Raw genomic sequence first — 23636 nt, forward strand, 5'->3', positions numbered from 1 at the left:
GGCTTAAGAAATTAAGCATAAACCATACTTAAAAAAGTGCAAAATAAATTATTATAGAAAAGTGTCAAAGGTGAAACACGCTTTGAACGCAAAGTATAGCTATCAAAAGAAATTAAGGAACATGTCCAAAAAGAATGGCTAAACAAAGGTCAAAAATCATGAAAACATCGTTTAGAATTAATCCAAACAAAAACAACTACTAATACGAGGTACAATCGTATTAATAATATGCGAATAACTCGCATCTATCTAATGTCAGCATGAGAAAACGCACTTCAACATTAAATAATCTTCGAAAATATTAAATTCTCAAGAAAAGAATTATCATGATTTTTTTAATTTTTTTTTAATTTTATAGGGCCTCAAAATATGATAATTTTGAATCCCACCAAACCTATCTTGTAGCATTCTAAACCTATATTTTTTTTTAAAAATTTAGCAATTAAATTTGTCAAAATACCATTGATATTTTAAAAATATCAATTTTTAGGATTTCTAAAAATAATTTCTAGAACATTGCTAATTTCTCATGAGAATCCCATCGTTGATGAAATTTTCAATTCTACCCGACAATTCTCAAATCCAATGAAAATTTATAATTTTAATGGATTTTTAATAAAACGTTTTGAGGGGGTGGTGATTACCGTGTTGCAATCGCAAGATTGATAAAGAGGGAGAAGCCCTCTCCTCTCCCCTCTTTCCTCTCTTCCACTCTTCTCAATCCCTCCTCCTCACTCCCTCTCCTCCTTTGTTAATCTTAATCAAGAAGAAGGATTAACTTTTAATTAATCTTTTTTAATCATAATTAAATCATAGTTATGATTAATATTAATAAAAAATATGTTTTTTAAAGAGAGGTTTATACACGCGAGAGAAAAATTTGGAATTGAGAGACGAAGAGGATCCCACGCACACGGGAGAGCATTCCATGCATCAACATGCCACCTATTGAATTTCAACAGAAAATCGACAGAAATTACCTTAATACATAATTAACACTTATGGGCACCATCCAAAAGAAAATGTCTAGCCTCTTTTTAAATGTGTGTGAACACATTAGCTTATAAACATTAAAGTTAACCATAGTTTATGGATTTACATTTTAAAAGGACCAAAATGGTAATACTTCTTGTCGGGCACAAAACTAGCACGACAAATATAAATAAATATGTCCTGGTCTTTCTATGGAGTGACAGTCCCATAGGTAAGACACCATCCTGGCCATACATGGGTGGCACCAACAGGCTCCCGTCCATACCGCACGAAGCAAATCACACACGGGTGACACGAAACTGGTTCCCGTTCATGTGACGCAGCACTGGTCGCACACGGGTGGCACTGATCTGGCTCTCGTCCATATGACACCATAAAACTGGCCCTTTCACATGGGACACTGGCCTGGCCCCATGTGAACATGGCACAAATCTGGCCGCTCTATGGAGTGACAGTCCCATAGAAGTGGCTCTAGAAATGGAGATGGACCAAATGGTGACATCCCCCGGGCTTCTAAACAGTTGACCTCAACTAAAAAGCCTCAAGATATGCCTGTGGAAGCTGAGGGTAGTCAGCAAAATAATCCTCATCTACCCACTTTGCATCAATTGGTAAATAATTTTTTAAATTTCACAAGGTATCTCCTGGAAAGCTTCCCATGTGGTAACTTTCTCTCCTTGTGAAATACAATCTGCTCTGGCCGAAGGATCTCCGCAAGCTCATCAACTTCTGGCGGATCTTCTGTGATAGGCTCCTCTGGATCTGGCCCCACATACTTCTGCAAAAGACTCACATGAAAAGCATTGTGAATCTTCCAATGGCTGGGTAAAGCAAGCCTGAAGGACACTTCATTGATCTTGTCAATCACTTGGAAGGGTCCATAATATCGAGTAGAAAGCTTTGGATATGATCTCTCCCGTCCTGGCCTCTTCCGAGGCCTAGCTTTCTCAAATTTCAGTAATACCCAATCACCTTCCTTGACTTGCATGTCTCTCCTATGCTTGTCAGCAACCCTTTTATGCTTATCTTGTGACCTTGCAATGGCTGTCCGCACCTGAGCAAAGGCTACATCAAAGTCACACACATACTCATCAGCTGCAAAAATCTCATCCTTTGTACGAAGGATGGGTGGTAAGACTACTCTGCCATAAATAATCTCAAACGATGCCTTTCCGGTGGAGGCATGAACTGTATTGTTGTAGGCAAACTCTACAAGTGGAAGATACTTCTCCCATGCAGTCTTTTGATCTGCCACATAACACTTCAACAAATCCAACACGGCTGAATTTGCAGCTTCACTTTGGCCATCCGTTTGGGGATGATAAGCTGATGAAAACTCAAGTTTAGTGTCCATGTTATCAAATAAAGCTCTCCAAAAGAGGCTCGTAGTCCTGGGATCTCTATCCCCAACAATGGACTTAGGCATACCATGATGCTTGAAGATGTTAGCAAGAAAAAGCTTCACCATATGATCAACTTTAATGGTTTTCTTGACGGGCAAGAAGTGAGCTTGCTTGCTAAACCTGTCCACAATGGTCCAAATAGCATCATTCCCATGCTGGGATCTAGGCAAGTCCATAATAAAGTCCATAGTAATACTTTCCCATGGCTGCGAGGGAACAGGCAATGGCTGAAGCAAACCTGGAGGCTTTTGCCTATCAAATTTCACCTTTTGGCAAGTAAGACATGTACGCACATATGCGTCAATGTCTTTACGCATGCTTGGCCAAAAGAAATCTCTCTCAATCATGTGTGTAGTAGGCATGATACCTCTATGATCAGCATAAGGTGGAGCGTGACATTCTTCCATAACCTTTGGATGCATTTCCTTCACCACACATAAGTAGTTATCCTTCATAAGATAACCCTCTTTGATCACATAAGAGGCATGTGAGTGACCAGCCATCAAATCAGTCCATATATGGCAAAAATCAGCATCCAAATGATACAAATCTCGCATGGCAGATAAGTCCCCATGAGAGGCCTCAGGCCACTAAAACTACAGCCACATAAGGCCTCTTGGATAATGCATCTGTCACCACATTTTTCTTTCCCGGAGTAGTACAATCTGAAAATGAAACATGGAAAGAAAGTTTGCCATTCTCATCTGCATCTCCGAAAGCTTTGTTTGAGATAGAAAGTATCTCAAGCTTTGTTTTGACTACAAATTCAGTCCCAAGAAGATAATGTTTCCATATCTTTAAGGCATGAATTACAGCCAAGAGCTCTTTCTCATAGATATCCATATGAAGCTCGGCATCATGCAATCGACGGCTCTCATATGCAACTGCATGACCTTGGTTTAGGACAGCCCCTATACAATCGCCACAAGCATCACATTCCACTATGAATGACCTTTGCAAGTCAGGAACAATCAATACGGGTCCACATATGATAGCATTCTTGAGTTGCAAGAAGGCATCCTGCTCCTTTGGAGTCTATTTAAAAGTGCTTTCTTCTTCGTGAGATCATGTAGAGGGGTGGCTATCATAGCAAAATGCCTTATGAAACGCGTATAATATGAACATAACCCCAGAAAACTACGTACTTGATGTACATTTTGCAAGTCTGGCCAATTTCGAATGGTTTCAATCTTGGCAAGATCCATTCTTACATCATCCTTGGATACAATGTGACCCAAATAATGTATCTCTGAAAGGAAGAACTCACTTTTCTTGGCATTAATGAAGAGTTTACGCTTCCGCAACTCTTCAAACACTGTGGCCAAATGAGTCCTATGCTCCTGCTCATTCTTGGAGAAAACCAAGATGTCATCAAAGAATACACCTGTGAATTTTCGATGGGGTCGGAATATCCTATCCATCATACGATTGAATGTGGCTGGGGCATTGGTGAGACCAAAAGGCATCACCAAAAATTCATACAATCCAAAAGCTGTCCTAAATGCAGTTTTGTGGACATTCAGTGGCACCACTCGTATTTGGTGATAACCACTCTTCAAATCAATACGGCTGAAACAAGCTGAGCCATCAAGCTTATCCAGAATGTCATTAATACACGCGGGATTGGAAATCTATTCTTGATGGTGAGCTTATTTAGAGCTCTATAATCCACACACATGCGGAATGACCCATCTTTCTTTTGAACAAGAAGCACGGGAGAGCAATAAGGTGAGAAACTTGGCTGAACCAAACCTTTTTCCAAAAGCTCATTAACCTACTTCATGATCTCTTCTTGTTGTGCGGCACTCACACGATATGCGGGTTTGTTAGGTGGAGAACTACCTGGCACAAGATCTATGCGATGATCCTTGGGCCTTTGAAGAGGTAGTTCACTTGGCAATGCATCAGCAAAACAATCTTTATATGCATGAAGAAAATTCAGCCTATCCTAAGTCAAAACATCCACATTTTGATGACTTGGTTCAATGCTATCACGAACAAAAACCAAGTACGCAGAAAGACTCTTTTTCATTGCTTTATTAATCTGGATGTGAGATATAAGTGGAATAGAATCCCCTTCCTTGCCAGCATCAATAACATGCATGCGGCCTCTATGCATAAAGGAAATCTTGTTTGTCTTGTACTCTTTGCGGGGCTCAAGCCTATGATGCCATGGCTTGCCAAGCAATACATCGCATCCATTAAGTGGTGCAACTAAGAAATACTCATGATCAAGGTAACCCTGGATATGTATGCGCAAGCTCCCAATAAGTGGGGTAACCTGCACCTCTTTACCAAAACAAAGGTAGCTTCTGCTTCAATTTGAGGCCCCATGTTCTCAACCTCAATACCCAAGGCGGCTGCTGTCTGAATAGAGATGAAGTTATCTGTTGCACAATCGTCAAATATAAATAGAGTGGGCTGATCCTTGATTTGACCCTCTCTTTTCCATCATGCTTTGTGTTTCTCTCCACATTGGGAACTGCATGCACATTTGCCTTGGGTTGCTTGTCCTCATGCTTTGGTTTGCGGTTAGGGCATTGTCTAAACATATGCTCTTTGCTGCCACAAGAAAAGCATTTCCCCTCCTTTGCATATTGTTGCCTTTGCTCGGGGGTCAAGCCAAATTTGTTCTTCTCTTTGGTCCCTGATCCTTGGACGAGGTATTTTCCGCTTTACCTCCCTTCTGGACATCCCGGAAGCTCTTTTTAGGTGGCTGTCCACCTTTTTGCAAGTTTGGGAAAAAGCCTTCTCTTTGTCCTTAGAACCCCCTTAATCTTGCTTAATTTTGAGCACCAATTGCTCCGTAGCAAGAGCAGAGGCTATAAGCTATTGCAGAGTGTGTTTTGGGTGCAATTCAATGCTCGAACGATAAGCAGGTTGCAATCCGGAGCAAAACTTACTCTTTCTTTCATCCTCGGAGATTTGCATAAAGGGAGTTACCTCAAGCAACACTTTCCAAAACTTACTGACATACTGCTGCACACTTTCATTATCTTTTTGCTCAAGTCTATCCCACTTTTGGGTGAGAGTTTGCTCCACATTAGAAGGCAAGAATTGGGCATAAAATCTGTCCTTAAACTCTTTTCAAGTGCAAATGGGATCTTTAGTGGTCTTTTCAGTGATCCACCAATGGGCAGCTGTCCCCTTCAAGAACATGCTTGCATGACGAATTTTGGACTTCTCAGTGAAGTCCTCATCACTAAAAGCAATATCAAACTGGGCCACAAAAGCTAGCACCTTAGAGGCATCATACTCTCCATGAAAGGCATCAAATTTCACGAACTTGTCCCCTGCCTTGAACTCCTTGAGCTTCTTGGGATGTGGTACATGTTCTTCTCTTTTTCTCTTCCAACGGGGCAGCTCTCTCTGCATGAGCTTCATGGGCAATGATTGGTGTTCCACTAGCCAAAGTGACATGGGTCTTTGATTCTAGTGGCCCCACTGCATGTGACCTCGCTGAAGATGCCTTGTCTCGCCACGAGACAACTCAATAGGCAAGGTCTTTTGGATTGCATGCCGACCACTGTCCCCATGATGTACATACCTAGAATCCAAATGGCCTTGAGCATGCATAAATCTGTTTCCTCCTGTGCCCTGAGGAGTGGATGCATGGCGAGAGGTGACCGATACTTCTTCTTTATGCAAATATGATCTCAACCTTTGAGAGGCTGGGTCTCCATGGTGCAAACGGAGTGGATTCTTGAACATAAGCTGTCCATCCTCTCCCTCTCTAAGGTCACCCTTGCGGATAAGATAAGAGAGTGCCAGCTCCCTTGGCTTCTTACCCACTTCTCAAGCCATAGACTCAAAAGTCATGTCCACCATAGCATCAGCTTTCTTGCCTTCTATGACACTTTGTACATGGGGGTCCTCATGCAAGAATTTTAGCTCTTGCTCTTTTGCCTGCAAGAGCCTCTTCATGTGCTCCAACTTAGCCCTCAATGCATGGGCTCTTCCTGGGTTCTTTACCACGTGATGGCTATCCCATGTATGCATTGTCATAGACTCTCTCAAGAGACTTATGCCTTCCATGCAATGCATCGGATTCCCGTGAAGCGCTTGATTGGCCCCTCGAATTCGGCACTTCCAATGGGTTGCCCTGGCTGTCCATTGAATTAAGTGTTCGTGCTTGCTTCCGATCTCAAAACTCCGTGTCTCCTCTTGAGAAAGAGAGACGACCGGGCTTTGATACAAATGTGACCGCTCCCTACAGGAGGCCTACAGATTGGAAGACAATATACACATATTTAGAACACTTAATTTAACTGTTATTAAACAATGGAAACAACATCAACAATACAAATACTGGAAATACTGAAAATACAAATGACACTAGCACTGGGACTGGAAAGGGCTGCCCTCCCCCCCCTCAATACTTTTTGTATTTCTTGGAGGATTTATATTTGTACAAGTGTCACGGGCCTGACAGGCCAGATTTCTCCACAAGGGAGTGAAAACAACCAAATAAAACTGGTTCAAGTCGATGTGAAGAGATGTTGGTTGGAGTCGCCCCAAATCACAGGCTCATTCCCACCTTCACTGGGTGAACACCTTCCTTTCACTGGTCTTCCGGGACCGTGCACCAAAAACAGGCACGCCCATACTAATGCAGGCCAAGGGGTACACCGCGGAGGGAACGTGGCATGGTTCTCCCCAATGAGCTTTGCTCCCAAATTCCCTGGTGAGTCTAACCTTTACTGGCTCTCAGAAGCTCTGAGAGCGCGTTAACAACACCACACAGGGAAATATACTAGCCACACCAGGAACAATTTCCTGAACATGGTCAGCATATACATTCCATGCTCCTACACAACTTGAAGCATTTTTTGAATTTAAATTAGCAAATTTCAGATTTAGTCAAATGAGAAAAAGAATATGAGAGCATCTGGTACGGTGAGTACAATCCAGATACAACCAGTACAATTTGTAGCAGGTACAATCAAGCACTTTAGGTACTTCACACGTGTAGGTACAACCAGCCAGGTACTATGCAGGTACTACGTGTACTTGTAGCAGGTACAACAGGTACACCAGGGCAGTCAGCAGGTACAACAAGTACACCAGGGCAGCCAGTACGTACACGTGGGCAGCTTCAAGCGGGTACAACAGCTGGTACAAGCGTGGGCAGCCAGCAGGGCTGTGTGGCGGGTACCGCAGGGCTGCCAGGCGTGTACAGCAAGGCTGCAAGGCGTGTACAGCAGGTAGGTACAGGGCAGGTACAGGCGGGTATAGCAGCCAAGTACAGATCAGGTACAGCCAACAGCAAGGAGGCGGGTACAACCAGCAGCAAGGAGGCGTGGGCAGCTTCAGGCGAGTATAGGCGATGGATAGAATAGGCTGCAGGCGATGGAGAGAAAAGAGACCACCAACCCACCACGTGGGAAATTTTCAATAATGTTCCATGCAGAAGCCTTATCAAAGGTTATAAAACCTTAATACATAATTGACACTTATGGGCACCATCCAAAAGAAAATGTCTAGCCCCTTTTTAAATGTGTGTGAACACATTAGCTTATAAACATTAAAGTTAACCATAGCATTCCACGGTACACTGGGGGCGTCCCCGTCCAGTGTACTGGCACGGCATAACAGGAAGACACACGCAAACAAGTCATGCAAAAACAATTTTATGCATGTAGGCATAAATGCATGTGCACAAATAGTGGACGAAATCTCCCTTTCATGAAACTTGTACAAGAGGTTCTTGTCGGGCACAAAACTGGCGCGACAAATATAAATAAATATGTCTTGGTCTTTCTATGGAGTGACAGTCCCATAGGTAAGACACCATCCTGGCCATACACGGGTGGCACCAACAAGCTCCCGTTCATACAACACGAAGCAAATCACACACGGGTGACACAAAATTGATTCCCGTCCGTGTGAGCGCACACGGGTGGCACTGACCTAGCTCCCGTCCATTTGACACCATAAAACTGGCCCTTTCACATGGGACATTGGCCTGGTCCCATGTGAACATGGCACAAATTTGGCCGCTCTATGGAGTGACAGTCTCAGAAGTGGCTCCAAAAATGGAGATGGACCAAATGGTGACATGTTGCTGGTGTCTTTGTCCTCTATGGAGGAGCTTGCTTCTACGCTGTGTGATGCTATTGAGGAGGCTACTACTACTTCAGTTAACACTACTGTGAATGTTCCTATTTCCCTTACTCTGTGTGAGGATTTTGGATTGTGGTCAGGTGTGTCTGTGACCGTGCCTGGGGCACAGTGATACTTCCACGGATTGAAGGATTGGGATTTGGATTTGGTTGGGCCTGTGGAGTTCCGACATCAGTTTTCAGAGAGAGCAGTTGAGTTCTTACATCTGGTGATGCCGACCTTCGAGGAGGGTGCTATTATACAGCATTTGGCTACTCTTGGTACAGAGTTGAAGCAGATGGACTCTATTTCTTTTGAGGGTATTATCTTCTTGGAGCTACAGGCTTCTAGGGATTCTTGTGACACTCTGTTTATATTTGGGTTTGGCACTGATATTTGGAGCAGCACGACGCAACCTTCATGGTTGATTTCTTCTAGAAGAACAATGTACCTGGCAGCTTGTTCTGTTGCTTTTGTAGCTGAGTTGCTGTGGAGATTGCTTGTGGAGCTTTCCTATTGTTGCTGCATTCTTTTGTCTTTGACAGAGGACGACTTCTTCGGCTTCTTGGAGTTCGTTCAGCATTTGGTACTGAGAGGGGGTGTGAGCACATTCATCCCCAGTTTCTACCCATTTTTGGTGCCCATTTGGTCCCTCTTGTATGGCCCTAGATTGTGGGCTGGCCACCCCTTTTTTATATATTTTTTTGGGATTTTTCCCAGCCTTCTGGCATTTTCCCAGTCGGCTAGTTTATTAGCTCCAGTCGGCCAGTTCTAGCTGCCCCAGTTGGCCAGCTCACCTCGACTATAAATAGGAGGTGCTGGCCTCTCATTATTCATTCAGTCTTGTACATATTTGCTCCCTCACTTATGAGACTTGTAGTGTCTCTTGCTTGGCACTGTTTTGCTTCAGTATATTCAGCATAGTTTGCTCCATATCTCTCTCTCTTGCACTCTCTATTCAGCACACTCTAGTGCCCCTTTGCTTCCGATTTGTGCACTCTTTCATACATGAGTTTTGCAGGTGGTAAGTATTCCCAAAAACTCAATTTACAGCATTAGGAGTTCACATGTTAATAATTATTGGTCCAGGTTCACACTCACTTATAAGTGACCAGACAACTTATAAGTGAGTACACATTGAGCAGGACTTATTTAATACACGTGGCGGCCAAAAACTGGGCACTGGATATTATTTGGACCTCCTTCATGTAGGCACCTCCTCTCTGGACCAGAAAAGCACATGTATGGGCTATTTCTAGCAAGGAAGCCCTATTATGGGAGAAAACTCCAGTTTGGAGGTAGGCGCCTGTTTTTCTAGATGCATGGGGGTTGGTTGACTTCTCCAAGCTGTTTACAGCCTTCTATCGTGACGAATACCTAACAGGTGCATGGGAGGCGCTGGCCGACTCCTTCTACATGCTCTCCACTGCTGGCCGGTTGATTTACAGGTTCAACAGAGGCTAGACAAAGGTTAAAAATAGAGAGGAAGAGCTGGTCGTGGGCATCTAGACAGTTTTCCTTCCGACCGAGGCTTGTGTACAACTGCTGCTCGCTTTCTTTTGAGGCTACTGAGAGCTGGTTGATTGCTGAAAACAGCCTTTGAGGGCTGGTCGACTTGCTCTATGAGCCAGACAGGAAGAAGATGATGATGTTGAGTTGTCCCGGGCTGATGTGGGAGTGCTATGGGCTGTCCATAGTTGTCCTGCATGTGCTTGATGCTGGGAATGCTCACTTGTGCTGAGAACTATCAGCAAATTCAGTTTATGTGATAATTTCTTGTTTCCATATTGTATAGGAAGAAACAGGTGCAACCAGTGGTGAACCTTGGGCACCCGCAAAGTTGTATTGGAAGCAAACTCCTTTTTGATAATCTAACCATAAAAGGAGGGAGGGGGGATTCAGCCCATCTTCTGGCACTAGTGTGGTGTACTGTGCAGATTTGTCGTCTTGTTTTATCTGGCATGCTTGTGTATTTTCAGATTTCATGATTGATTAGATTTTCCATGTTCAGTTGCCCTTCTGTTTACAGTGGTATCAGAGCGTGGTTCATCCTGTATTTCATGTCAGTAGACTTAAGGAAGTACTGGGTGGAACAAACCAATTAGTTACTCCTCAAGAAATCATATATGTCGAGGACATGACATTTGTTCCACACGAGATGAAATTCTCTGGGACTAGCTATCTTGGAGATCTTTTGTATTTATGTTCTGGGAAGGTTCCGGAAGGATCATGAGCCCTAGACATTTTATGAGATACAACTGAGCAGATGGGTGTTTCTTCCAATATAACTGCACTCATGTGTGTGCATGACCTTGATTTTATCTTTGGATGACTTGTCTTGTTTGCTTGGACAATGCCTGAGATTTCTGCCTGTGTCGACCATGGGACTGGGGATGCTTGGGCACCTTGTGGACGTGTATGTGCACACCTGTTTGGGACTGACAGGTGGTCTACATGAGTTTTGCAGGTGGTAAGTATTCCCAAAAACTCGATTTACAGCTTTATGAGTTCACATGTTAATAATTATTGGTGCAAGTTCACACTCACTTATAAGTGACCGGACAACTTATAAGTGAGTACACATTGAGCAGGACTTATTCAATACACGTGGCAGCCAAAAACTGGGCACTGGACATTATTTAGACCTCCATGTAGGCACCCCCTTTCTGGACCAGAAAAGCACACGTGTGGGCTATTTTCAGCAGGGAAGCCCTATTATGGGAGAAAACTCCAGTTTGGAGGTAGGCGCCTGTTTTTCCAGGTGCATGGGGGCTGGTCGATTGCTTCTCCAAGCTGTTTACAGCTTTCTATCATGACGAATACCTAACAAGTGCATGGGAGGTGCTGGCTGACTCCTCATGCATGTTCTCCATTGCTGGCTGGGTGATTTACAGCTTCAACAGAGGCTGGACAGAGGTTAAAAATAGAGAGGAAGAGCTGGTTGTGGGCATCTAGACAGTTTTCCTTCCGACCGGGGGTTTGCAGGCTTGTGTACAACTGCTGGTCGCTTTCTTCTGAGGCTACTGAGGGCCGGTTGACTGCTGAAAACAGCCTTTGAGGGCTGGTCGACTTGCTCTACGAGTCAGACAGGAAGAAGATGATGATGTTGAGCTGTCCCGGGCTGATGTGGGTGTGCTATGGGCTGTCCATAGTTGTCCTGCATGTGCTTGATGCCGGGAATGCTCACTTGTGCTGAGAATTGTCAGCAAATTCAGTTTATGTGATGTTTTCTCGTTTTCATATTGTATTGGAAGAAATAGGTGCAGCCAGTGGTGAACCCTGGGCACCTTCAAAGTTGTATTGGAAGCAGACTCCTTTTTGGTAATCTAACCATAAAGGGGGGGGTCAGCCCATCTTCTGGCCCCTAGTGTGGTGTACTGTGCAGATTTGTCATCTTGTTTTATCTGGCATGCTTATATGTATTTTCAGAGTTCATGATTGATTAGATTTTCCGTGTTCAGTTGCCCTTCCATTTACACAAGGACTCGTGGAGGAAGAAGAAAATGTACAGCCACTTGTCTGGCAACTCCAAATGCAAGAGAACTCACCACATCTGATGCTAGTGCAGAAAACACAGCCACAACTCCACCGTCTATCTCTATAGAAGAAAACGCAGCCACCAAAACTGGCCGGAAATCCTCTGTAGGAGAAAACGCAGGCAAAACACTTCAAGATCTGCTTCTGAAGAGCACAACAGAGCCTGTAGGCTGGCCGACAGCATCCAAAAGAGGGTTGGACCAGAAACGCAGAAAGGTACTGAAAACGCATCAACTGTATGCCGGAGAAGTGATGGAGGCAAAACACACAGCAGAAGTGGGCAGATTTGCAAGGTTTGGAGCAGCCTGGACCTAAGCGTATGATACCATGAAGGAGATAGCACAGGCGGAAGCATAAACAGTAAACATATGAGAGTGCAAAGTAGATAGAGAGAGGTGGACAAGATCACCTTTTATAACAGCAGTAAAGCTTTACAATGGCAATGGCCGACAACTGAATGTTGAACTATGCAAGTGGATTGGATGAAGAAGTGAATAAAGGGGAACTCCTTATATAGTGCCTTAGTGAGCTGGCCGACTGCCTCTAGTACTGGCTGAGTGCTCACAGGACAAATAAATAGGAGAGATACAAAAAAATGTCAGATAAATAGTAGAAGCCCCATAACACTGAGATGCACAATTCTAACACTTTATTTCCGTGAGTTTGTGCAATTTCACTTAGAGAAAGAGAGAGAGAAAGCAAATAAGAGTCGACACAGTATTTGGTCCCAATTTACCCACTCAAAGCCCCTCCCACCCCTTCTGCAAGCAGGAGTATTTGCTTATATTAATCTTTGGAGAACTTACAGTGAGTATGAAGGATGATTGAGGACTGCCAAACACAAGGACGATGTAGACCCAACACAGGCTGATCTAGATGCTGTCCAAGCTCCTTTGAATGGCACTTCAATGACCACTATGCAACCCCAAAACTGAGTGATGCACGTATGCTGGCTGAATTATGAAGATGCCCTTCATGGAGACCTGGGAATGCTTGGAACTGATCCTGTCTAGTGTTGAATTTGCTGAATACTTGAATGAATTAGTAGGGGACTGAAGCGTTTGTATTTATATGGTCCTAGGCTGCTGGTCGGCCAGCAGCTCTTGGACAAAAATTAGCATTAACTACTAATAATAATGATGCGCTTTAGCAAAAAATGTTATAATTGATACTGGCCGATTGGATGTCCCCCGACTGCAGGCTGAGCACCTTCTTATGCTGGCCGACTAGAGCCTGGTAGCATTAAATGCTACCCGACTGCAGGAAGGGCTTATGTGAGCTGCCAACTGGCTGCCCAGGCCCTCCTATGGCTTGGATGTTGCTCCATTGGGCTGGCCATGCCATGGCCTGCCCCAAGGCCTACCTATATGCTCTAATGCAACCTAATACTAAGGCTGACTGCACTATCTGATAATTCTCCAAGTGGGTTAAGAGGACTAACACTTGACTGACCTCTAAGGCTTAGACACTGATTTACGTAGCTCATGCCGAACCATCCCTGGACTGAGGGCTCACAATGGGGCCATGGCATACGACAAAATATTCCAAAAAAAAAGGTAATTCCTACTGTTGAATGGCGCGCTGATGTAGAGCGAGTGTGTCACATAGCACTCCAGTGCAAGATGCACGTGATAGATATACACAGCATTGATGGAATGACCTATACTTGATTTCTAGATACCTTTGGCTCACATATGTGCTCTAGCCCAAGATCATTTCAAATGTTTGGATAGCATTTGTTTTGGAGTTCTTGCATGCTATAATGGTAGCGGGTAGCATTTTGGATACACCTTTGTGTCATCTCAGATTCTGAGATGAGTGAGGCTATCACTTATTGCATGTAAGATGGGGTTCTTGGATAAAACTTGATTATCCGATGATTTTATCTTTTGGATGGGGGCTTGAGTTTCTTTCAGTGCGCAAATACAAAGGTGGAGGTGGGTATTATGGTCGGTTCCTTGGGAGAGTTTAGCAACTTCGAATGGGATTTATGGTTTCTTTCGAGAAACGGTACTATTCCGGGTAAAGATGGCATTCCCTGAGACTATCCTCCCGAGTTTTGAACTTAGGTTCATAGGGTTTACCTGTAGCATAATCAGGATCTGGCCAGCCTTATGTAGGTATGATTTGGGCCAATGAGTTGCTACAAACACAGTTTTACTTGAGGCAGGATTGTCATGGATTAGTGTTCTAGACTTATGACAGCCTCATGATCTCTATTTGGGACAAGATTACGATTCCTTGAGTTTGCCTGCACCCTTTTGTATGTACTAACCTTGTTAGCTTGTGTATCAAGTGGTCCTTTGGGGTGGGCTTTGCATCTACCCTCAGTTTTGATTACCTTCAAGTTGATTAACCCAAGCAAACAACTCTATGGGTGAAGATTGGCCTGAAGCTGTTTCTAATCACTAAATAATGTATTTATTTTGAACCATACCTATCTTCATTGTTGAATTATCTGAGATTGTTTCCTTTTCAACCCCTCTTATAGCCTCATCTTTTGGCAGGTATTTAAGCTGCTTCAGGAGCAAGAGTGGTATGAGCCTGATGCTGGGACGCACATAAAGCTAATCGATATGCTTGGAAAATGCAAACAGCCTGAGCTGGCATTTTCTGTCTTTCGCACAATGTTAGATGAGAAATGTGGCCCATCTGTGCAAGCTTACACAGCTCTTCTGTCAGCGTATACTAGAAGCAATCTTTTGGACAAAGCATTCATCATCATGGAAGAAATGAGAAAGGTGCCCGATTGTCAGCCCGATGTGTACACGTACAGTGAAATGATCAGAGCTTGTAGTGAAGCCTTAGATTTCGATCGGGTTTACATGCTGCTCTCAGAGATGAGGAGCGTTGGGTTGATACCAAATACGGTGACTTACAATATTATAGTGGATGCCTATGGGAAGGCAGGCATGTTTGAAGAAATGGAAGATGTGTTTATGGAGATGGTTGAAGGTGAGGGATGCAGCCCTGATACTTGGACTCAGAATGCTATACTGCGAAGCCATGCCCGGGTAGGAAATATTGAACGAATGGAGTACTGGTATGCCAAGATGCAAAGCTTTGGATACCAACCTAATATCATCACATTTAATACCCTTCTAACTGCTTATGGGAAGGAGTCTCTGTTTGAGAAAATGGAATCGGTGCTAGATTTCATTCATACGTATCACTACAGAGGTACTACTGTGACCTATAACACTGTCATTGATGCTTATGGGAAAGCAGGCCACATCAAGCAGGTCAAAGAGGTTTACAGACAGATGTTGACACAGGGGGTGAGAGAAGACGTACGCACATTCTGTGCTCTGATAGATGCTTTTGGCAAACAAGGGCTTTGGATGAAGGTTGAGAAGATTTTGCGACAAATGCGGAATTCAAATGTGGAGCCTGATACTGCTGTTTATAACGCTGCTTTGGATGCATATAGAAGAGCTGACAAGAAGGTTGAGATGCACCAAGTGCTCATGGAAATGGAGGATAGAGGCATTCAGGCTGACAGGTACACAAAAGCTATCCTTAGCATGGCTACCAGGAAAGAGGAATGAGAGGTGGAGTAGATGGTGATTGGCAGTCTGAAGAGGAATGGTGTTCTTAATATGTTTCCAAAAATTACAAGGCCTCGTCAAAATGAAGAGAGCAGGTAAGGAACGAGAGGAGTAGAGTCTGAAGAGTAATGGTGTATCTTAATATGTTGTGAGAGAGCTTCCAAAAATTACAAAGCCTCTTCAAAATGAAGAGAGAAGGTATGATATGTAGATTAATTCTGTGAGCTTGCTGTTAGGCTAACAGCATGGGCAGGCTGGAACCAGAGGTCCAGATGGTGAAGGCACTGTTTTGAGAATGCACAGTAGCTGCACCAAGTATCAGGCTTTGAATTTTTGAGCATGTGCAAGCCTGTTTGGATGTCAACATGCACATCCGGGCCGATTGCCAGGTTGGGGACCATTTCAGTGACAGTTTAGCCTGCCTTTAATGATGGTATGAAGGCTTGGAGTGGGTGTCTAGCAACATTGCAAGCAAGGTATGAGGGTAAAAATGGTATGAAGGCTTGGAGTGTCTGTCTAGCAACATTGCAAGTAAGTTATGAGGGTAAGAAACTAAGATCTTTACCTTTTACCATTTTTTCCGGTAGTGAGTTATATATTTGAACATAGGTGTGAGGGTTTGAAATCATGCCCATTCTGGGCAGAGTGGTTCAAACAGCCACTCGTGCAGAGACCCTGCTGACTTTGCCCTTTGTTTATGTGCAGGCTTAGTGACAGTCTTGATTATAATGCTAAACTGTGGAGATGAGTAGAATCCTTAATGGATGTTTACTATATAGTAGACTGATTGTTGTTTTATTACTCAAAGATGAGCCATGGTGAATGGGTTTAATGTGCTCTTTTCATGTCAAAGGTCTAAAGATTTTTTTTTTCTGGTTTTGGACAGAGACTCTCAACTAATATGTCTTGTATTTGCCACTCGTCTCCATATTGCTTGTGTTTGCTTCTCTCTATGGAAGTAATTAGAAAAGCATGTGTATCCTACCCAGTCTATTTGAGCCATTTAAAGGGATGGACACAAAGATGATAATGATTTTCATCGCTCAGTCTGAGTTCTCCACAAGGACTAATTTGTGAGGTTTTTCCATTCTCCTTGGAACTTGTGAGGTTTCATGCTTGTGTCATGATTTGAATTATTTGTAGTGGGATTCAGCATGATGTTGCATGTGAGAATTCGAATTGAGCGGTGAGATCGATTATTCATACGGACCATGCAAAGTTCATACCATTACCATTCTTTAGTTAATGGAAGATCCTACTTTCTTGTTTTAAGGGTCAAGGGTCTTGATGATGATTGTCAGGAAGTATTGCTAGAATGCTTGTTTATTTAAGGTTTGTTCTTAAGAGAGAATGATCCTTAAGCATTGATGTGTATTCCAGGCTATCTTGCCTGCAAGCATTCTTGGTAAGTAGATGACCTATCAATGTTTGTGCCTCTCCTCGACACGAGAGTGAAAAAGCCTAAAGAATGGTTCTAATGCTCTCCTCTTATTGACGGGATCTTGTGCAATAAGTTGAGTTCTAGTCTCGATGGGTTCGTGCCTAACAAGTAGGACCAAGCTCAAGGATGCCCTGGTCGCTTTCACTCCACCTTCTCTTTTGATTTAATTTTAAATCATTTTCTATGTCATACTAAAGAAATAAACTTCCCACCTCCCTTAAATTTTCTTCTTATATCTATCCTTATCAACCCAAGGTAAAATCCTTGATCTATGGTCCTTATTTCGTCCTAGTTAAACCCAGATTTATGGTGATTATAAATATCTACTCTGAGCAAAAAATTCACTCCTAATTTTAATTAATCCCTTATCCTTTTTATATTGAGCAAATAACTTCTTTTATTTTCTTTCTTTGAGGAGCTTTTTCCAATGAGGAGAAAGCAAGACAAACTAGATCAAACAAGGGTCGTGGTCATTTTATCAATTTTATGGATCTTGTGCGACCCTCAACATCAAGGTCATCTACGACGAAGATCAAGTGCTAATGTTTACTGCTTGTATATGATGAAGTAACAGTCGTATTTGAAGTATTTCTTGAAGAAATCCAAATAGGAACACAAGTTCCCACACAAGCATATATGCAAAACCCCACAATGGAGAATCTCTAACTAGCCCTCCTCTACATCCAAAGAAACAACTTTGGCTCAAATGAAAGGAGCCCTTCTTGTCCTTGAAAAAAACTTTCAAGAGAAGAGGAAGGTTTGAACACTTCGTAAGAGCATAATTTTTAAGCAACTCTTCCAAGCCACTCCTTCATGAACCACCAAAAGTAGGCTCAAATCATGTAAATGTTTGTACCAAAGAAGAACATAAGGGCAACCCATGCCACGAAGAAGCCTTGAAGAACATAAGGGCAACCCATGCCACAAAGAAGCCCTTGCACAAGACCAAGACTACCCTAACCTAAGGATGATGCATCAAAACAAGAAGAATTCTTGCATTTAATCAAAGAAGATTGAGTGATTTTTCCACTTGGTTACAAAAAGTAGTTGAAGTAGTAATGATAATCAAGCTCTAGCTTAGTGAGCTACTGGGCTTGCACATGCCCCCTCGTTCCTTGCACAACCCCTCACTCTCCCCCTTCATTTTGTTCCTACCCCGTCTTTTCGTGCTCCTTTCCCTCTCGTCCCTTCTTTTCGAGTAACCCGCTCTAGTCTTTAGCGATTACACCTTTTACTTAATAACCACTTGAGTCATGAGTCAACACTATGAAGAAGAGAGAACTCAATAAGTTGAAGAAACAAGTGGAAAAATTAACCAACCAAATATCTGAGATATTGTTAACCTATGGCGGACATTGAGACGTATTACTTTTTACGTCATATAGATATTTTACGTATTTTGAGTCATGGGCCGGGCTTGTCGGCACCACATGTAAAGGGTAAAGGGATTGGGTGATCGCCGATGAGAGACGCACCTCAAATTTCATCAGGATAAGGGTTAGGATCGATCGACCATGTGTGAGCGCCCATGTGTGGACGGCCAGGTCACATATAAAAGTCAAATGTAACCTAAAATCTCTCATTCTCTGAGTGTTGAATACAAGGAGTGCTCTTGCTTCTTCTTCTCCATCTCCTTCTCCAGCATGTGTGTGTGTGTGTGTGTGTGAGAGAGAGAGAGAGAGAGAGAGAGAGAGAGAGAGTGTGTAGCGATCGAGCATTGCGTGGTAGCACGGTTGTCGGCGGGGCAGCAGAGCGGTGGACGGTGGCTCCTCCGTCATTCGTGGCGCGAGAATCCTTCACGACGGTGGTCTGAGCGGTGAGTGACACACCATTGCTCCATGTTTTGAGCTTGCTGGTTTCCTAGTTGTGTGCTTTTGTAGCCATTCATGGCTCACACACGGTGCTTGGCAAGTCCCTAGCTCCGACACGTGCGGCAAAAGCGCACATTTTTGGTGTCGCTGCCGAGGAATTGCCCTGCACCAAGCTCCAGATGCAGCTCGACCTGTTGCTTGAAGCCTATTTTATCCTGCAGGAGAAAAGGCAAAGAGAGGCGTGTTTGTGTGTTTGCTGCTGTTCTTCAGTCACTTTTTAGTTCTATTTTCTTCATTTTCTACACATATCAGTTCTGTGTTAGCTGTTAGTGTGTGTGTGCACCCAAAAAAATATTTTTAAAAATAAAAACTCCACGTGGAAAGAAATTTTTTTATTGAAAAAAAAATTTGAAAAAGAAAAAACCCCCAATCGATCCCGACCCCAACCTCGGTCTTTTGATATATATATATATATATATAGGAGAGTGAGCCTCCATAGCTTTCTCTCAAGTGGAAGCTTAAGGACAGTGAAGCTCTCTATATAGTCTACCCCCCAAGGAGTGGAGTGGGCATGTGGGACAAAGCCTTCACCCACCACCCACAGGCACAAATAGAGTGTTCTGAGGGCCACGGGAGCTCTGGATAGGCGAACACTGTGCTGTAAAGCATGCTAGGATCCCTTGAACGATACGCTCGTCTTGAGCTATCACACGCCTTAGTCCAGCTTCGACCATAAGGGAGTAAAAACGGGTTAAAAACGAGACAAAAACAAGTAAAAACGGGGTGCGAAACACCTGAGAAACCACTTGTGTGGGCTTCAAGGGTAGTTACCAACGCCCGTAGGATACCCACGTCACATGCATCTACGCTCTGGACGGGTGCTAGAGTCAGAGCAACTAGAAAGCGTTTCAGTTTACACAAGCTCACACCATCTCTCCACGTTAGCATCTTGGCTTGGAACCCAAGAAAGTGCAACCCAAGATCCACGAATAGCGGCTAGTGACTCGTCCTTTGACTCTGAAGTCATGGAAGGGCATTCTACCCCCCATAACTCTGAGGAAGCAAGCCAAAACATGCCAGTTTGGGCCTCACAACCCAGATCTAGCATGTTTAGTTGTCTAATAGAGACTTTTAGTAGAGTTACGCGCTCTGAACCTGCAGCATGTTTAGTCGTCTAATAGAGACTTTTAGTAGAGCTACGCTCTGAACCTGCAAAACAAGTGAAGTAAACAAAGGAGATGGGGAAGTAGATTCGCCATTCACATCTCATGTAGACCCTGCCCTCCCAAAGAGTGTCCATGTGGATATTCTACCCACTTCATTTGATGAAGGCCCTACTGAGCTACCACCTTCTGACGCTCTTCCTAAAGTAGAGGCCCCTAGAAGTCAAACCACAAGAAGTGACATTGCGTCCACTTCGAGAGAACCTTTTGGCACTCCAAGTTTGGATGGGATATTTCTCAATGAAGATTGGGAATATGACCTACACACGGAGACTCTGACTGACCTATACACGGGTTACACATACCATGTAGGTTGATTAGAAGTCATACGATCTACATCTAGTGTCACCAATCTAGATGAACAACAACAAATGATATGTGAAGTTATCTATAGAATTATCCAATTCGAGAGGCAGAATAGGGGAGTGAACCTAGTTTCAACTGGCCCTATGAGATTTTTGTATACGGGCAAGGCTAAACAACCAACCCTGTCGCAATTGGAGACTCCCTTGGTGAGTCCTGTAGATCCTTCGTATGTTGTTTCACCTGAAGTCTCAATGGAGGTTGAGCCCACGAGCAGTAACTTTAGCTTTCCAACTTTGGCTCAACTTTCCATCATTAGGGAATCCATAATGCCTACTCCGACGATGAGCATGATGAAAAGTTTACCCGTTACCACTGTAGTTAGTACAACACCGCTACCTAGTGGTACAGTACCTACAACAGTGCGTACCAGTGCATATCGACCACATATGTACCTATTGCTACTCATGCTCATGTAGCTCCTACGCCTCCTGTTATGCCAATGGCATATGCTCCACGAATGCCTTATCAGAACCCTTATCCAAGAGGAGCTATGCATAGTCACATATCATATCCTACGTCAGTTGCATACATACCAAGACCAATGCTAACTCCTATCAACCAGGCCATCCCAGAAGTGCCTCCACCAGCTATGCCTGCTCACTTAGGTGATCTAGCAGCGTTTTCTCAAACGATCGGATGATCTATTACGGAAAACATGCGTGGCATACCTGAGAGAGAGAGCCTAGAAGCAAGGCGATACAAGTTGCCAAGCTCACTCAGAACTTCAGTGTGGTAACGAAGATGTTAGGAAGCACATTGAAGTTTTTGAACACGTGTGTGATTCCTTGGAAGAGCACAATGAGCTACGTAAGTGTAAAGCCTTAGGCTTAACCTTGAGTGGAAAAGCCGGAGATTGGTATCGAACTTTAAGGGTTGAAGAGCGTACTCTATCCCACTCTCAAGAGATTGTTCTTGAAAGAATACATACGTGAGGGTGTGCTTTGGGGTGTAGCATCTCAACTCCAAAAAGTTGAACGCGAGGAAGGAGAGTCAGTGTTGTGAGAGACTTTATTAGTCGACTAAAGCATCTAAATTCTCATTGTATTCCCGACGAGCGCTTCAATAACAACCATCTCTTGATAGATTCAATAACAACCAACTCTTGATAGATTCATCCGAGGATTGTGCCATGAGGACATATACAATGGCCTAGTCATTAGTCTTACGGGGTGGGAAGCAGTCACTGCCAATGCAATCCAGTTAGAAGACAACTTGATGATTGTAGGTAAAAAGATGTCTTCTTCGGAGACAAAGTCTGTTAGTTCACAAGTATCTAATGACTGTAAAACCTATTGCCAAGGAGCCCAAGATATCCGAAATGTCTATAGCTGACCTTACTAAGGCTCTCCAAGAATACTTTAGGGGTAATCGAGCTCCTCAAAATAGCCATATGTACCCAAGAAGAGAGCAACAATGGTCTTCGGTTTGCTTAGGACCACATAGCACGAGTGAATGTCCCACATTCAGAGTTAAATTCAATGGGACTTGCAATACATGTGGTAAGTATGGCCATCAATCTAAGGATTGCCTAGTACTTAAGGGTATGTTAGCGAATCAAGCACCACTAGCGTGGTCAAACACACCTCAGGTACTCGCACTGATGCCTGCACCACCTGTCGAGCAACCGTCCCAACACATTTTACCAAGGAACCCAAATTTAGTCCAGTCTGTGCCGTTATCACCGCCAGTGGACCACAACCTCCATATCCGAGGGTTACCCCTATAAACCAGATGGGTTGTGAGTCACATAGTGCGTGTGGGGATTATGAAGAGGATATAGACCCCACTGTTCCATATGGGATTGATACGTTTGAAATGACTCCCCCCAGTATTACATGGAGGATCATTTCGAGCAAGTCAAGCCTGTATATCAACAAGCGGCTGCTCTCGTCACAAGAGGGCAAAACCTTAATACCTTTGCCAGGAGACCACCTCTTCAATGCTACAATTGTGGTGGACCGCATCGTGTAGCAGAGTGCCCTAATAGGCTACAGAAGATCGCTACTCAAATGCAACCAAATCAAGGGAGTACGTCGGGAATGCCGGTACTTACATGTAATCGTTGTGGCATAGATCATTTGATTGCTCAATGTCCACATAATCCAATTGCACCCAAGATTACGCCATTGAATTTGGTTGAGGTCACCAATGAGGCACTAGGAAACCACACCTATTGTACCCGCAAATGTAGTCACACGGTCAATGCTTCAAAATCAAAACTACATTCTTGAAGAGAGAGATACTACATCAATTGCTCGAGCATAGAAAAAGAAAACGCGACGGAAGAGATCGCTTAATGCGACAAGCTCCAAACCTAGTTCAAAGACTAATATAGGGACAGGAGATAGTGACATGTGACTTAGATGCACATGAGGAGCAAGCCAATGCACAAAAACTATTACTAAAGATGAATGTCAATAGAAACCATGGAGACCAAAGCCACTACTTTAAGGGAGAAACCCACTCGGGAGCGCAATGAAGGAGAATCAAGCAAAGACATAAATCAGGGAAAACAAAAAGAAACTCCTCCTGCCCTACAACCAAGTTAGCTAATACCCTCTCGGCTACCCAGATTGACTGAGACTCTCAAAGACAAGCCACGTGGGCCAAAAACCCTTAAGAAAAGATTGGGACTTATCCAAACCCAGTAGAGGAGATTGAACAAGTGAAACACTTAAGGGTTTTGGTGAAAGAAACACAAAGAGAACTGGAGCCAGAACCTAGAAAAATCAAGATCCCAGACACAATGTTTCCTACACGAGTTCAGCCTCACAGGAGCCATAAACCGTTAGCTATACCTAGTATCATTCAAGAAGAAAGCGAGGATAGGACATCAGGAAGTGGGCAGACACCCTTCTTGCTTGAAAGAATGTTTAGTGAGGGAATACCAGACCCCATCGAAGAGAAAGTGATTCCATCTTCACCAGTCCCTAGTCAAGGGTTGATATCTTAAAAAGATCGATCAAGTGAGTCTGAATCTGATATAAACAAAAATCAGAAACTAGGTAAGAAGAAGACGAGACATAAGCGACAACGCTATCAAGATAATGTACAAGCTAGAATAAACAAAGAGAGATCCACTGCAAAATGGCTTAGTTATGTAGGAGCATATGACGCTCATCGGAAGTTAGTGGATAATTGGGGAGAATACCTCCAAAGTGTCGTGTGGTGTAGTCCGCAACCTCATGACATCACCCAATTAGAAATCGAAG

General features: G+C 43.6%; 1 protein-coding gene across 6 annotated transcripts in view; it reads left to right on the forward strand.

Moving 5' to 3' along the window:
• The window catches only part of LOC147640431 (uncharacterized), a 30260-nt gene extending 13592 nt beyond the window's left edge, over positions 1–16668 (forward strand). The window contains exons 2-4 of one of the 6 annotated variants that reach the window (XR_015263037.1): positions 14543–15678; positions 15820–16127; positions 16289–16668. Coding sequence is in view for 1 of the 6 variants with exons in the window: in XM_086780453.1 (XP_086636579.1) it covers positions 14543–15583 (1041 nt within the window). In the remaining 5 variants the exon portion in view is untranslated. Of the gene's footprint in view, positions 1–14542 lie in introns of all 6 variants that reach the window. The other 5 variants (XR_015263039.1, XR_015263031.1, XR_015263035.1 and 2 more) reach the window with 5 other exon arrangements.
• Positions 16669–23636: the final 6968 nt, after the last annotated feature.

The sequence above is a fragment of the Cibotium barometz genome, chromosome 3, assembly GCF_041138505.1.
Source record: "Cibotium barometz isolate CiBa-2024 chromosome 3, ASM4113850v1, whole genome shotgun sequence".
NCBI lineage: Eukaryota > Viridiplantae > Streptophyta > Polypodiopsida > Cyatheales > Cibotiaceae > Cibotium > Cibotium barometz.